The sequence below is a fragment of the Pogona vitticeps genome, chromosome 5, assembly GCF_051106095.1.
Source record: "Pogona vitticeps strain Pit_001003342236 chromosome 5, PviZW2.1, whole genome shotgun sequence".
NCBI lineage: Eukaryota > Metazoa > Chordata > Lepidosauria > Squamata > Agamidae > Pogona > Pogona vitticeps.
In genome coordinates this window covers 35791445-35808400 of record NC_135787.1, presented here as the reverse complement: position 1 = coordinate 35808400, position 16956 = coordinate 35791445, and the positions used below count along the sequence as shown (strand labels likewise).

At 39.4% G+C, this 16956-nt stretch overlaps 1 protein-coding gene across 7 annotated transcripts in view; it reads right to left on the bottom strand.

Moving 5' to 3' along the window:
* Positions 1–16956, bottom strand: part of PCDH10 (protocadherin 10) — a 59176-nt gene that overhangs the window by 27497 nt on the left and 14723 nt on the right. For 2 of the 7 annotated variants that reach the window (XM_073001649.2, XM_073001650.2), the window contains exon 4: positions 14121–14426. The exons of 2 other annotated variants lie outside the window; for them this stretch is intronic. In XM_073001649.2, the coding sequence (XP_072857750.2) occupies positions 14121–14426 (306 nt within the window). 3 more of the 7 variants (XM_073001646.2, XM_073001648.2, XM_073001651.2) reach the window with 3 other exon arrangements.

Below are 16956 nucleotides of genomic sequence, written 5' to 3'. Positions count from 1 at the left end.
ACTTTATTGATAACACAGAATAATAAAACTGGCAATCCTCTGTTAAAAAGAGAGGGGCCTGCAGTAGTGCGGAAACAGGTTAAAGGCAGGGGTATGCCGACACCCCTTAGTCACAATATGGGCAAGTCCCCAGCCCCAAATTCCCGGCTTCAATAGATAGCAGGAACCCAGTCAGCCGCTAATAAACACCCCCAGACCTCAAGCCATCTTTAGCTGATGACTGTTGGTCCAGAAGTGGCCCAGCACATCCCCCTGCCGCAGACACTGAATCGCACGATCCGCAGTGCTGGAAAGTGGGATGCGCTGTTGGCTTAACTGGAATTACAATTGGAACACACCGAAAATACCTGTTATTTCCGCACTATCGGCCAAAGTGACCAAATCAATCCACCAAAATTGCCAACAACCCTCATCCAGTGTGGGATAGACAAAAAATCCCCCGCGTCCAAGAGCCAATCAGGATGAAGATCAACAATTCCTATCTAGCCCCTGAAATGGCAACAAGAAAAACTCACACTGGAAAAAAGGGAAGGGCGGGTGGGGGCCCGAAAAAGAAAAGGAGGGTGCGAAGGGAGAAGGCTGCTTATATAGCTAAAGCCTTCCCGCCCTTTGCACCATGTCACGTGGTCTTTGCTGCTGCCTTGCTCTATCCCGGCTGAGCAGCAAAGAGCGATTGCATTTGCAGACTTTGCCTTGCACAGGATCGCAGCATTCTGTGGCTTCCCTGGCTACCCAAACTTTCTGACCTGACTTGTGTGAAAGGAAATATTCCCTTGGGCTTTAACTGAAATGAGAGAAGCTACAAGGTAAAGGCATCTTGTTCCCACAGACATGACTACACAATGAACAAAACATCACATCCTGTCTCTGAGAGTTTATTAGTAAATTTAGCAAGTTTAGCAGAAGAGTTGTAAACCCTACCCTTTAGAAATTATTGTGGTGTTTTTTTTATTTGTGGGTTTTTTTGCCTTTCATTTTTTTGCAAGTATTTCTTTATGTATAAAACTGAATGAGATTAGATCACTAATTATCATGCAACCAAAAAAACGTAAAGGTTCAAGAGTGGAGGGTACCTCATACTACTAATTTGGGATGGGACAGCCCCTTTCTCTGGTGGAAAGCCACCTGTATGTACATCATGCCTTTCCTGTAACTGTATGAAACATTTCTGAACTTTCTAATTTTGGGGTGGGGGGCATTTCCCCCCATCTTAAAACTTCAGGATAGGAAGCCCTCATCTAAAACTTCCTTTTCAGACCATCTACTAAGTTCATCTGACATCACCTACATCTACATGCATGCATAGCAATTTCTCCTTTCTCGATTATCTATATCCCTCTCTTCATGACACACCATCACTAGCTGGAATACAGGCAACTGGAACCTGTATTTGTCAACTACAGTACAGTGGTGCCTCGCTTAGCGATCGCTCCATTGAGCGATGAATTCACATAGCGAGGGGGTCCGGGCCATCGCTGGAGCGTTCGCTCAGTGATGGCCCCTATGGCGTTTTTTCGCTGTGCGACGATCACTAAGCGATTCTCTTAGCGATTTTCGCACAACGAAACGAGGGAGAATAGCTGATTGGTGGTTCCAAAATGGCCACCGCAACTTTTCCCGCCGCGCCCTCGCTTACCGAGGGCGCGAAAATGGCCGCCCCTATGGAGAAGCTTCGCTCAACAGTAAGTTTAGGGCCCATTGGAACGCATTAAACCAAGTTTAATGCGTTTTAATGGATTTTTTTGTTCCGTTGAGCGATGTTTCCCATAGCGAGGGTTAATCCGGAACGGATTAACCTTGCTATGCGAGGCACCATTGTACTCACAATCTGACTCCTCTCTTTCAACCCTGAGCCAAGTGGATTTATTGTGAAAATGAGTTCTTAGTTCAGTACAAAAGAGATAAAACTACACGGATTAAAGGAATGAGTTCCTGTGTTGTTCATATGACTACAACAGAAGAAGGATGTTTTCAGTTCATTCTGCTATTATTTATTGTCGTGCTTATAATCAGGTATTGTGTTAAGATAATTTAGCCAGTGTTTCCTATGACTTCTTCCCACAGTATTATTCTTTAGCATAGGAGTGTTGTTTTTTCTTTACACAGCTTTATCTTTCTCTCGCTTTTATTTTAAGTTCAAAAGCAAAGCAATTATATCTTGTTTTGAAGTGTCATCCTACCCAATTTCAGCACGTCCCTCCAATTTATCATTATAGAGTACTTAATTGCATTCTGCAAAAGATTTGTGATCCTTTTCAAGCCTGCATTGTTTTCAATACGCGATTAGCATACTCTTCACTGCACTATGTCTAAGTCAGTGATGGGTCATATTATGCCTGAAATAAGCCACTTGTTATCCTCTTCATCGCTGACACTAGGTCATCATAACAACAATTAGAATGCTTTGTTATAGTGAGTCGCATTTTTGAGCTCTTGTTTTATTTAACTACACAAAGGTACTGAAAGATCTACTCTAATTTTAAATTGAGCAAACCTGATGTGGCATAAGAAAGGCTACTAAAAATAAATAAGCAGAAGGACTTTTATTATTTATTAACTAAAAAGTGGCTTCAATCAATAAAATTATTATTTTTCTTATAAAACCAAAGGCGGAGGAATCAAGGAATAAGCAAAAATCGCAGCACCTGGTGTTCTTCAACCATTTTATATGCCCATTTCTCCATGGTAATTTTATTTGCTATTAGAGATGGGCATGAATCAGGTTGTGCCGCTTCGTACAAAGCATGTGGCATGGCACCACAGGTGCCGTGTGTTCTCTTCCCCCACATCCCTGGCCAGCTGGCCCACACTCACATGTTGTTGTGCGCTGCCACGTCCTCCTCCTGCCGTGGCAAGCCAGTGCAGACAGAAGCTCGGGATGCCCTTCCCCGCCTCCTCCAGCAGCTAATCACTCAGGCAAGGAGGTGGGACAGGGATGCTCCCTGCACAGCCATTGAGTAGACAGCTACTGGAAGAGGTGGGGAAGGGAACCCTGAGCTTCTGCCTGCAGTGGGTTACTGCTGCAGGAGGAGGATCCCCGGTGGCAGACAACAACAGGTGAGAGGGCCAGCTGGCCGGGGGAAGGGGGGAGGGAACATGTGATACCTATGGTGCCACATCGAGTACTTCGTACAAAGCACCATGACTTGATTCATGTCCATCTCTGTTTACAATGTCTAGTATATCTTTTATGTTTAATCTACAAGTCTTCAAGATATTTTCCTGGGTTATAGCTCCCTGAAACCCACAATCACCACAGCCGCTGGCCATGTCAGTTGCTGTAGTTTTGGGAACTACAGACTGCAACAGCAATTTCTCCCATTTCTGGCTATGATCCAACGATATTCAACAGATGTGTCTGTATTTGTCCCACAACTACGCTGTTATTATAAATTATGCTGTTGACCAAAGTTAAACACAAAATCCCAAACTGTAGAAAATGTGTCAGAGATGGCATGAAACAAAGTTATAGGTGGAATCCAGGTTAAAAACAGAACGGATATTTATTCCTTTGGGAAACTTGCCAGACTGAAAATGTCCTGCAGGTTGTTGTATAAAGGGCTTCGGCAGTTTTCCTGAAAACGTTATTGATTTTGTTATTTTTAAAAGATGGACCCACTGCTAGTTGAGATGCTGTAGATTTCAGTAAGAATAAAACTTTCCTCTGTAGGTGCAAGTGGATTTCAGTGCAGCAAGCTTTTCTGGAAAGGAATAGCTTCTTTTCTCTGTTCTCAGTGACAAGTGCTCTGTTGTTAACAAAATCTAAACTCACAGCTTCTTGGGAAACAGTTGTTGCCACGAGACACAAGTGCCAACAGATCCCCTGCCACCAGTTATCATAGTCAAGGCTGCATGAGCAATGTCAATGATGGGGTGTGTGTGTGTGTTGAATGAGAGGAAGTGTATGGGAGATGGCTCTCAATGCATCAATAAAGGCATTTAAGACCAGGAGATGAGACCTTGATTCTATATAATGTTTGATTCAATTCCTATTTCAATATAATTGACTCAAAGCATACATTCTTAAGAAGCAATTCCCACCTTTCTTAGATGAATATAAGTGCTCAGAATAATGCCCTACAGAGAGATTTGCAGACGTGAAGACACCTGGATGAAGTTCTTTACATTCCTGCAGGGATGGATAACTTCCAGATGTTGGGGGCTGCCCCCAGACAGCCACCACACTTTCCCTCAAAAGTTCTGCAACCACCACACTAAAAACCTGGTTGGCTTAAAAATCGTCAAAACCCTATCCAGAGTCTCATGAGACACAAATGGGGGGATGGGGGAGAGGGGAGAGAGATTGTTTGGGCCTTCGGGTCTATTTATACCAAAGAGGCTTTAATTCAAAACCAGAAACGAATAAAACAGGTAATAGGTGAAAATGTCTTGAAATTGGCAATCATGACCCCTACAGGCTTACAGGAGAATGACTGGCTAATCTTCCTTGTTTTGGAAAAGAGATGGGAGATAAAAGGAAGGTCCAGGAAGCAGCTAACCAGCATTGAGAGGACTGTATTTTGCTCACTTCTAACTTACAGTATATTGCATATCTTGTCTTTTATGACCATATTTTGTGGGAAACACCTTTAATGACCAGCCTGGTTCATTCAAGGAAACTACCAGGACATATGTGATCCTACCATAATTTCACTTTTAAAAAAAATCCATTTTACTGGTAATAATGTGAGTACATGCACTTTGGAACAGTCACAGAGGCGGTCACAGAGAGCTAGGAATCACTTCCTACAGTGGACCCTCGACTTACAGACTTTTCGAGTTACAGACTTCTCTGGCTGCAAAATTTAGATTCGACTTGCAGCCAGAGAATCGACTTACAGACCAGAAAAAAAAAAACAAAATGGAATAAAAATAGAATAAAAACCACTGGTTATGGGATTAATCGGTTTTCAATGCATTGTAGGTCAATGGAGATTCGACTTACAGACTTTTCGACTTGCAGCCACCATTCCAATACGGATTAATTCCTTAAGTAGAGGGTCCACTGTATTTTCTATCAACAGCAAAACCAGCTGGAAGCTAAAGCCTTTTCTCCATGGAGCTGTGATTGTTGCATACTTCCTCTTTATATGTTTTTATCTGCTTGGCTGTGGCCAGAGGTGTCTGAAGACCTGACTGACAGCTTTCTCTAGTCCTTTAGAAGTATGAAAAGAAAGGGAAGACTGTTCATATGAAAATGAGATCTGGTCACGATAATAAAGTTACATCAAGATTAGGAATGCACAGAATGTGGGGCTCCCTCTGAAAAGTGTCTGGAGGCCTCAGCTGGTCCAGAATGGGTCTCCTTCTTTGGAGGAACAACTAAATTCAATTTTGGAGAGGATAGCTCTGCTTCCTATTGCAAGGGCCACCTTTTCCTATATGAATCTGTCCACTTATGAAAACGCTTTAAGACAAACTCTTCTCTGTGTCTCATTAATAGTAGAGTCACAACTGCTAGTGTGCAGAATAGAAGATTTTTTAAAAAAAGAAATGTCTATGCTTTGGACCTCTGTAGCTAAAGAAGCTTGTTTTGCTGCTTCTCTGTTCATCTCCTAGCCTCTGACAACTTCATTTTTACTTGCAAGCATTTGAAACTCTAAGCTGAAAAGATATGAAGCTGGATATGAGTTATGCCGGTGTTTGACTTTTTTATATCAGATGTACCTTGGGGTTTTTTTAAATGTTTATTTGGTTTCTAATATTTCGCCAATACACTGCTTTTAAATCTTTTTTTGTAAAAATCAAAGAATTAGAGAGACAGAAAATCCTGTAGGCCAATCCTTTTTTCAATGACGAAAACCCAGAGATAAAGAACATCCTAACAGATGGCAATAAAAACTTTAATTTAAAGTTGGTAATGCTCACTTTTCAGATATTGCTGGACTGCAACACCTAGTTCCCCTCTACATTGTTTTTGCTAGCTAAGACTGTCATGAGTTGCATTTCAACAATATCTGTGTGGCACAGTTGGTCTCTACTCTTATTGAAAACCTCCACAGCAACAAAGATACCACCAAACGGCTTCTACCTTCAATACATTTTCCTCCGTGTTCAACAATAACCAAGCTTTCTTCCTCATTCCATGTGAGAAAGCTTTAGATATCTGAAGAGTGCCATCATCAGCCGCAGACACAGTCTTTTCTTCTTCAAGCTAAACGGCTTGGGTTCCTTCACCAGACAGAAATTGCTAGCGTCCTTGAGGATTTTCTTTTCAAAGTAGGTTTGGAAAAGACACAAGTCAAGATGGGCAGGTCAATATATCCGAACTGCAGAACTACTCAACTTTTTAGGGGATATGGCAGGAAAGGTTCAACCAGAACATTACTGAGGTCACAACACACTCACAACACTGATCTGTGAATGTTAGAACTGGTGATTTAATGTATGTCAAGAAGCATTTGTGGTAGAATAATGCTAAATGCAATGCATGTTGAAATCAACAACTTTGTAATAAATCAATAATCAAGACTTTAGCCCCTGTTCATATCCCCAGAGAGTTGTTAATGTTATTCCTTACAAAGTGACTTTTATAAGATTTGTGCCTTTACGAAAAAAAATTTTTGCAGATAGCCAGATTAACACGCTTCGTTTTCTCCCTTTCACCTATGTTGCTGCATAAATCCATTCCATTTTGTCCATAGAGATATAAACTTAACATGCACTCTTGATGAATACTCCTTTCATCTTTGCTTTTTAGCCTGCAGAAAAGATCCCTCATCCTCACTAAAGGGAGACATTTCTGTTGGGGAAGAAATGGAGACAACTGCCTGCTTCTTGTGTATGCAAGAAAACCAAACTATCAGGGCCAGTGCAATTCTCAAATGTTCTCCCTTTTTTATTCAGCGTCTTAAAGCCTTTGTGTCAGGGTGCTTGCACCCACTTAAAGGTTGGCCATGGGAGCATATCCTCTCCTGTATCTAAAGAAATTGCTACTTACATTGTTTCATGCTAGCTCTGCTAACATCCTCACTGCAGCCTGTCTAATGTCAGTGAAATTATGCCCATTTGCAATCTCTTTATCATTCTTCTTGTCCACACTGTGAGACAGCGATGTGCTGATATTTCTGAGAAAAGCTCTTTAATTCCATCTCAAATATTGTGTGTTTTTCCACCCACAAAGATTAGCAGTATAGCATTGCATGACCTAACATATAACAACATTAACCAAAACTTGCCATAAGTACTTTTGACTGATCGTTCCATGCAAATACAGGAAGCTACTCTATACATCCACAAAACATTTGCCCATCTAGCCCAGTATTGCCTTTTCTAATTGCTAGCAATCTCTCCAGCATTTCACGGAGACACAAAGTCAACAAATGAAAGAAGCAGAGGCATGATTCATTTTCTAACTGGAGATACTAACATTTGAATGTGCATGAAAATCTATGCTCTGAGCAAATGTGAACTAAGATCCACCTCTAACTCAGTTTCTTTATTTCTTTTTGCTATGTGCACCCAAAAGAAATCTGTCTTCCAAGATTGGAAAAAGAAGGGAGGACCAATTTAGAGCTTGGATGGCAATCAGTCTAAAAGCTACAAAATTCTATAAATACACATCAGAAATCATGAATAGCAATATTAATCAACTTTTTTTCCTATTGGAAGTTTCTGTACACATCTGATAGCTGATGCATGAAGAAACTAGAATGTCTCAAAGATCTAGTTTAATTTTCTGTTCTTCATGTAGTTCTTTCTTCTGAAGAGTGAAGGTACTTGAAACAAAATCTTCTTAAGTCAAGAGGGATGTTGTTGAACCAGGGACCTTTGGACAGTGGCGTCGGAGTAGAAGCAAAAATAGAAGCAAGTTGAAATAGATTAATAAGAAAAATATTGTTTATTGGCTTATTGTTTTCGAAAATTTGGCTTATTGATAAGAAAAATATTGTTGAAAAACAAATCAGGTAGAAACATTTGGGGGTTTCTGTCCAATGCAGAGATCCAGAAATTAAAAGAAGAATCAAAAGAAACTCTGTCATATACTTGTTTGAGAATGGAACAAATTCCAAATTCCTGCAAAGATAGATTCCATTCAGATTGGTGATAGAAAAACCAACAGTATTCATATTGAATGTTTCCTGCTACTTAGCTACATAAAAGTGCCATAATTTTCTAATAGCTATTATATACCCCCTTCTACCCATTTAAGAACTTAAGTTTTAATAACTGTTATTGTTCTAACAGTGTCACATTTTAGCATTCTTCTAATCTTATGAGGTTGCAAGTGCTGTATTTCACTAAGAGAAACCCAATATCCCTACAGACTAAGCAGCCAAATTCCAAGGGATGTTTACATCATTCTTGTAAAGCTGTCTAGACAAGGCAAGCTGCTAATTTGCAGTTCTTCTATGCAACCAAGTATTGCCCTGGGCTGTTAGCATATGCAGAATTTCTCTATAAAGGGAAGGCAGTTTCAGTGATGAGCCAATACTACCTATACTTAGCTTTGTAAAGGTTTATATGCACTCTAGATGAAAGGTATTATGCAAATATAAATCACTGGCAATGTGTCCCTTATATATTATTGAGGCATACTGGCAAGCTCTCTGAAGTACCTATACCACAAAAAGAAAATGCAAGCAATTGTTCTAAGCAATAGCTGTTTTGTAAATCATATGGCTAAAAATAGAAATATATCCTTCATGTGTTTCTTGATGCATTCAGGTATAATAATGGTATGAAAATGTTGTGTTCAAAACAATCTCTCAGCTTTTCTCAAATAAGAGCAAATAATCAGCATTACAGATGTGTAAAATACCAAGAGAAAAAGCAAAAAGCAAAGTGTGCTGCTTATATACCACCCCATAGTGCTTAAAAGCTCTATGTGTGGTTTACAATTTAATTATGCAGGCTACATATTGCTCCCTGCAGCAAGCTGGATATTCAATTTATCAACCTTAGAAGGATGGAAGGCTGAGTGAACCTCAAGCTGGTATTGAACCTTGGTCATGAGCAGAGTATTGGTTGCAGTACTGGAGTTTAAGCACTGTGCCACAAGGCTCAAGAAGGAACAAATATGAGGATGGAGAACAATTTCCTGTCTTATAAAGGATGAATGAAGTGGCAGCCCTGTTTCAGACTACAATGCAAGAAATTTTTAAAAAATCACACAACCAGTTTTAATGTATCCATTCCTATTACTATTAACCGCCCAGAGTAGACCTTTGGTCTAGATGGGCAGGATAGAAGTCTAATAAATAAATGCTTCCTCTCTCTTTTTCAAAAAATTAGACTGTGTAATCCTTTGCCTGTTTACTCAAAAAATACTTTCAGTGAGTTTGGCAAGGTTCACACATCCAAGCATATGTATTCAGCAATGTATCCCAACAGGGCAATCATACACAAGTCTGTTCAGCAACGGGCCCCTTTAAGCTCAGATGGGTGGGTGCAACAGGATTGTAAATATAATTTTTTAAAATTCACACTTATTGTGGATAAGCCTGCAATCTCTCAGCAGAGGCACAAGCTGACATAAGTGATCCTTCCTCACTTTGATACTCTTCAGATATTCATGCACCTGGTCAAAGGCTTTTAGTACATATTCGAGTTCTGTTCTGGCAATTTTCCATACACACCTCACAGATCTCCTGCCCAAATTTTGAATGAAATGCTTCAGTTTAAATGTCATGTATTTTTTTTCATTTGCGCTTCTGAACTGCAGCATCTCAAACGAGCACTGAATGTTACTCTGCAGGTTCCCAGATTCTCACTATTCGTACAACAAAAACTTTAAAACAATTCAGCTTTGTAAGGTGAAAAATGGCTATGATATGTGAAGCCTGCACACAGACCAAGTTTGTTCTCCTTGTTCACATATTATATATAGGTCCTATATAAGGAAATGCCAACTTGAATTTGATTAAGTACTTGAAGAATACTTGGGTCACATTTCCAAATGCCAGTCTAGAACCCTAAAGAAATCGATTGTGATTCCTTCTCCATTTTCCATGTCTTCTCAAGCAAGCAAACATTCATCTTTGCCGTGACTCAAGACTGAACTTTTATTGGCCTTGCTAATGCAGGGTATACCATCTAAGTGGGACTGACCATTGAGTAAACCTACTCCTCCTTGTTGTTGTTCTACACCATCAGGTTGGAACCAACTGGTTTTACCCCAATGAGCTTCCAGGGCTGAGCAGGGATTTGAACCGAAGCCTCCTGAGTCCTAGTCCATCACTCTATCTATTACACCACACTGGATATCATTAAGAGAGGGCTATTGGCCTCATGGTGTAAAAAAACAACAACAACAACTTAGTATCAGATCACTTCAACTCTATCCATGTCTTATTTAAGACATCCAACAGAACGAAGACCACCTTTATATTTTAAAGAACCACAGTATTCTCTTTTCATGTGCAATGTAAAGCTACATATGGAACATAGTGGAAAAATTATTTGTGGGGACTGTCTTGACTATTATCTGCTTTATTTTTTTCCATGCACTCTCCTCAATCTGCTTCTCTGCCCAAAAACACATTATTTCACTTGATGCATTCATTAAACCTTTCCTTCCACACTTACTCTCCGGTAGAATTCCCAGTCCTGCCAATTTAGAAATTGGGCTTTAATACCATATTACACATAGTTCTTCTGTCTAAAAGCCCGACCAAGTAGGAAACTTTGACTTCTTTTCCCAGGTGATTTAAAACTCCCAACCCTTGTATCTTCCCCTGTGCTTTTAAATTGTAAATTTCTGAAATGAACTCAACTGCAGGGGCCATCAATTTAATCATACTTTAAAGTGCAATATTTTCTATATTTATCTAGAACATGGGGCACTGTACTGTCAGACTACTTTTGTTGTCGCTGGAAACCAAGTCAACTTTTCTCCTCAAAATCCTTGCCATCTGGTACCAGCAACTTGTTTTTATTTAATGTGACAGTTTGTTCCAGCACTTTGTCACCTAATTTCTCATTCTCAGATACAGTCTTATAATTGTCGTCTGATGGGAATAGCTACAATGGACAGATCCTTCATAATAACTTCTTTGGAATCTCATGGGAATGACCCATGATGAACCAAATCAGGTTTATGAACTTTCCCCCCATCTTTTCATTTTTTGGACACAGACTCTTTATGTGAGAAATATGCTAAGCAGTCTTCAAATAACTATCATTTTACTGACTCACATTACACTCCCTATTTTCTTTGTGAAGCTATCCAGGTCTTTGGAATCTTGTAGTTCTACCATGCAAAAATGCACACAGCTTATACTTTTTGTAGTTCAGTAGTTATCATGAGGGGACTGAAACAAAAGCCGTCTGTGGCAGGCACAACTGCATATGAACAAGCCATGTTTATTTGGTGGTTTTACCTGGTTTTTTTTTGGGGGGGGAGAGATATGTTTTCAGGGGGCAATTTGACTCCCACTTCTGTCCTCACAAATTTCAGGACATTTTCTACTGTTCTAACTTGATTTCTGTAAAGGAGTTAAAGATAACTGCAAGCCACAAATGACATAATGGGACACTTAGCAAATATTTATTTATTTATTTATTTATTTGATTTATACCCCGCCTATCTGGACTATTTGTCCACTCTAGGCGGCTAAATATTGTTTGTTTGTTTAATACATAATAATAATGATCTTTCTGAGAAGTCATTTTCCAAGCACTGTTTCTTCTCTACTCAACCAAGTTTGATTGAGTGCTGTTCAAATAAGCACCCGTAAGCAGATCCTGGTCTTATGTTTATGCCCTGTGGTTTTTAGAGTGTTACCTTGGGAAACTGTTCCTAAGATCCAACTCTCTGAGCAGCAAAGTGTTTTGGAACAAACCTGATCAAAACCTGCAGATCTAATGCAGACCTTTACATAGGGGTTGAGAGAAGGTTTCAGTTTCTTTCAGCCCTTCTCTGGGCATCTTCAGATAAACAGAGAGTTATAGTTACATATCTTTTCAGGTTTTATTTATTCTTCCAAATAAAGCATATATATTATGCAATTTCTTCCTTAAGACAGTAGTCTTCCGTGATAAAGAGTTTTACTTCTAAATTCAAAGACAACAACTACACCTCTGTCCTCCACCACTATGAATGTAGCTTGTGTGGTGCTCAATTTGCAGTTTTTACTCTTTTAAGGTTTTCTCAATTACTCTTTTGTTTATTTCCCTTGTAGATTCCAGTGTTTCCTTAGTTTTTGGCGCAATCTGTCTCAAGAGAATGAAGAACATGCTGTGGTCAATATTACTTAGCAGTTCTCCTACTATCACTGCTTGTACTTATTCTGTGGCTTCCCTTCGTAAAGAACTGAAAACAGTATTTTCTCTTTTTGCACTTCAACAATAAATTATTCATTGTGAAGTATTTTCTCACTTCTACAAAATACTGTGCCACAATGTTTGCCCTTCATCTCTGCCTTTTCAAAATAAAACCCTAAGATTATGCTAAAGAAAAAAAATTAGTTTCAAGGAAAAATAATAAAGCTAGTCTTGTAACTCCAGTAACACTAGTCAAAATCTTGACTAGAATACAAAATGTGGGTGGGGGAGCTAACCTGACCCACACTGAAACCTCAAAATGATATCTGATATCACTAACTTGCTTCCAGGTTCAGCCTAAATATTTCAGATGAAGAAGCCACAGAATCTGAGACAGTAAACTAGAGGCCAGAAGGCTCACATGCATCCCCCCCCCATGTTAAAAGCACAAATTCACAGGAAAGTGGATTGATTTCACTTAATTAGGATTTTAATTCTAATTAAAACTGACGTATTACAAATTAAGACATCAATTTGCCATCATAAAGGCACTGTTTTCTTTCCACCACTACTAAAGAGAAATGCTCCATAGTTCCATAAACCAAACAAACCTAGATGGTATGGTATCCTGAGGAGGAATACAATGTTGTAGGAGTGAAAGAGGCGAAAGGCAAAAATCTGGATTTTTTTTAAAAAAATGTTTGGCTAAAACAAAACAAAGCTGAAAAGTGAAGAAGGGACCTGGGATGGCTCATATAACAGGACAATTAAAAACTGCCATTTCTCTCTATATCATTAAGTTCAGCAACCCAGATGGCAGTTTACATTAAGTGGTGTGCTTTAACATGAATATATAACTCACAAGGCTTAAATCAAAAGTTTCTACTCAGCTCAATCTCACAGCTACACAAAGAGTTGAAGGCTGAATTCCCACTTTACATAGCGTTGCATCTGAGACAGGATACTAAGAGGTGGCAAGGGGAAATAAGAAAATGGAAGCCTGCAAAAGGGAATGTGCATTTGAATTCTGATATCATCCTGCCATTATTCAGATTTTTCTCCTTTTTTCCCCCAGAAGAGTCTCTGCAAAGTTTGCAGTCATGCCACCTACTAATTCATAGCGTTGCTTTTGCTGATGCTGTATGCTTTCCACAGTTCTAGCCACCTAGACTATAAGACTCATCACACCCACTTCTAATCAATGGAAGACTCTCTTAAAATCTTGTGATAAAATATAATGGGTGAGTAGGCATGGTAATATAGTATATTGGGACAAAGAGTGACTTCGAACTACTCCAGTTGGCACAGAAGCTGAAATGAATAATGCAATACTTCCCCAAGCTCATCTTCTGTGTCAAACGCAAAAACCACCATACTGATGACTGTCATAAGAATTTAAAAAAGGACCCGATAGTATATTCAAGTCTTTCCCTTGAAAGATGGTCAAGGGAATAAAAAGTAGTGGGAACAGAAAGGAAATATCACAGATGATGATCTCCAAGCTCTGCTTGATGGGAACAAAGCATCCGTGGCACAAAAGTTTGAAGCAACAAGACGTGACAATAAAGAGGCACCACCAACAGCTACAAATATGAAGATGTTGTCTTGATCATTATTTAGTCAAAAGAAAAAAAATTGCTAGGCATCAGTTCAAATCAACAAGAAGCACGGTGTTGCTTTTTGCAGATCCATCTTCGGCAAGGTCTTAAAAGTTACAAGCTTTAAATGCCACAGGCATTTCTTTAAAAAAGAATTCAACACTGCTCTCTTCAGTGATTTTCAATCCAAAGGGATTCAAGGCTTTTTCCCCCCTATTGCCTCTGGTATATATTTCTATTCCTAGCAAGCACACTAGGGAATGGAGTTTTATTCTCATAAACGGAACACTCTCTAGCAGCCTTTTCAACAGTACTTACTCAAATATGGTGGTTTGTAAGGCGCTCGTGTATTAGACAGCAGTCCATCCAGTTCCTTCCTCTCCAGAGTGCTGTGAAGGGCCTTCTCTTTGCCAAAGGTGGAGAAGGACCTCTCTGCCCCTGGCTGGGCTTCTGGTGTTTCAAACACTTCAGTGTCTGGAACAGAGTCCATACCGGGAACATGAAGATTGCTGCGGTAATCCGCAGCCTGACGTCCATCAGAAGGGACAAAAGAGGGCATCCAGCACCGATCTGAGTGGCCCAATGCTTTACATTCCTCTGTGCAATTAGAGAAGAGATCCATGCCTGCAAGCAGGGAAAAGAGAGAAAAACTGCAGATGTAATCTTCAGCATCATGACCAGCTGCTGATAGATGTATAAGGATTTGGAGGTCAAAAAGACACCAACATCATCTACCAATAAGGAATTTGACCATTAAGTCTTCAAAAGCCAGAATTGCCATTCAAAAGAAAAGATGCACTACAGTGCTCTATCAATGGCAAAACAATAGCAAGAGGACAAGTATGGTTGTTAGAATTAAAAGGTCCTTGTAAGCCTCATCCTCTATCTTGAAGCAAGTCCCATGCCATCCAAAGGCACTGCCATCAGCTTGATGCCCAACTATTATCAACAAGGGGTTGGTACGATATGAAAGGGGAGATACAATGCCCCCCCAAAAGGAGAAAAAATAGTAAGTGAGGAAAAATCAATTTCCCCCATTGGGAAAAAAGAGAATGACCCTTGAAAATGTCTATACATGGCCAGAGACAAGATTAAGAACTCTACTCTGAAGGAAAGAATATGACCTAACAGAACCAGATTTTATCACCATTTCTTTCAAGTTATTTTCCACTGCCATGTCTCTGACGACTTTCAAAACCATATTAGGAGCTGAAGAAAAACCTACAGCATAATTATTGTAATTAATGGCACCAAGGGTAGCCCACGTCTGATGTGATACAGATCCCAATACTATTGACAAATGTGTTAATGCTAACTCTATACCAGCAAATCTGGGATCTTGTCAAGGTGAAAGAATTTCCTTACAAATCCTTTAAAGCTATTCAATTTTCAATGACAAGCAAGATTTCCACAAATCTTGCAAGATGACTACTTTCTCATTGACCTTTCAATGGGCTGGCTGATGTCTTGTCATTGGACCCAGTTTGCTGAAGAAGCAGAAATGTGTCAGATCTTTGGAGTGGAAGGGAATCATCAGTGTTGACTCAAAAGTGATATTAAGATCATTTAGATCCTACTACAGAAGATCAGTACTAAGAAGTTATTTCTTATGGCTTTCTTGGAAAAGAAGTGAAGTATTTTAGAGCTGAGTAAGTATGCACTTTATCAGATAAAGATACCTAGTTAATCTGGCTGTCAACAGTCAGATTAAAACTATTCCCCTTACACACATACACATGCTCCCAAAGGACCATAGCTCATTAACATTCAGGAAATATAGTGTCAACGGTGTAATCTATATGACCCATTCAACACAGACTATCCAACATTGTAAACTAAAAATCATCAGCTGCCAACATTCTGGGCCAAGACCCACTGGCAAGGCACGATGGCAACCTTGCCATTCAGCTGGCAAGCCACTGGTTGTAAAGAATAGGATTCATTTACCACAAGTCCTTTAAACTACATGGCTCTTTCTGCTGGGATTTAAGAATGAGTGATGGTTCCTACAGGTTACATTTCCTGGTAAGGAATGCCTACTTTCCTGACAAAAGGGTATGCAACTAATCCCACAAAGACATCATTAGCACTCCTCCAAGCAAAGAGCAGTATTTCGAATTTGACTTTGCTGTTCACTTTTAATTTGATTAGTACTAGTAGAAGCAGAGTTTTGATAAATTTCAAACAGAGAAGAAATCCCACCCAATACTTGGGAACTGGAAACATACAAGAGAATTTATCTCAGACAAATCTCACTTTATGGTGACAATTTTATTCTAGATTAAGTCATGTGCAATACAAGCTTGGGCTTTGATTGCAGCCTTCTACTGGGAACTGACATGCAGACGTCTGAAAGTAAATTACTAATCGGTGAGCTGTTGAGGAATGCAAACATTAAATGCAGATTGGATTAAAAATTTGAAAGGAGGGATCATGCAGAAAACATACCACTGTTTTGTGAAATAAAATATCAAGTTATACTTCACTGGTAGAAGAGGAAAGGGATGGGCAATTAGAAAGTATGTTTTTTCCCCGTCTCTGCATATAAATTTTTGTTGTCGATCCTCTAGATGATAGCATAACCACAAAAGATTTAAAAATTGCACCTTTAACATTTATATTTCATGAAAAATGAAGTGAACAAAGAAGGAAGTCATATCAACCAGAATTCTATTGGTGTTTATGCAAACTTTACATAATTGTTGGGACCAATTGTGGCTAACTGCTGAGGTGCCAAGGTGCATTTTAGTTTCATTACCAAGAATGTGACCAAGACATATCATGGCTTGCCAACAGTTATCTACAATTACCCTCCATGCCTTACAAGAACACCAATAGGATTCTGCCAATATTTTCTACAAGGATTCCAAGTGCCTTTGCTGTATTTGTTGAACATTTTCAGAAAATGAAATCCCATTTCTGAAACTGATGCCAAGACATGGGGGAAAGAATCAAAGATATTTTCCTCTAGTGAGAAACATTTGAAAAAAATTATTCAAGAACAAAGCTCCCTTTTAATTTCCCAGCCCCAATTTAGTTTTTCAGTAGAAACTACCTGCTGTTTACAAGTTCATATCAGGTTTCAAACTGCAGACTCCTTTGATTTCTGCTGCCAACTGTAGTGAACCATATAAATTAAAGAACACTGTAACTC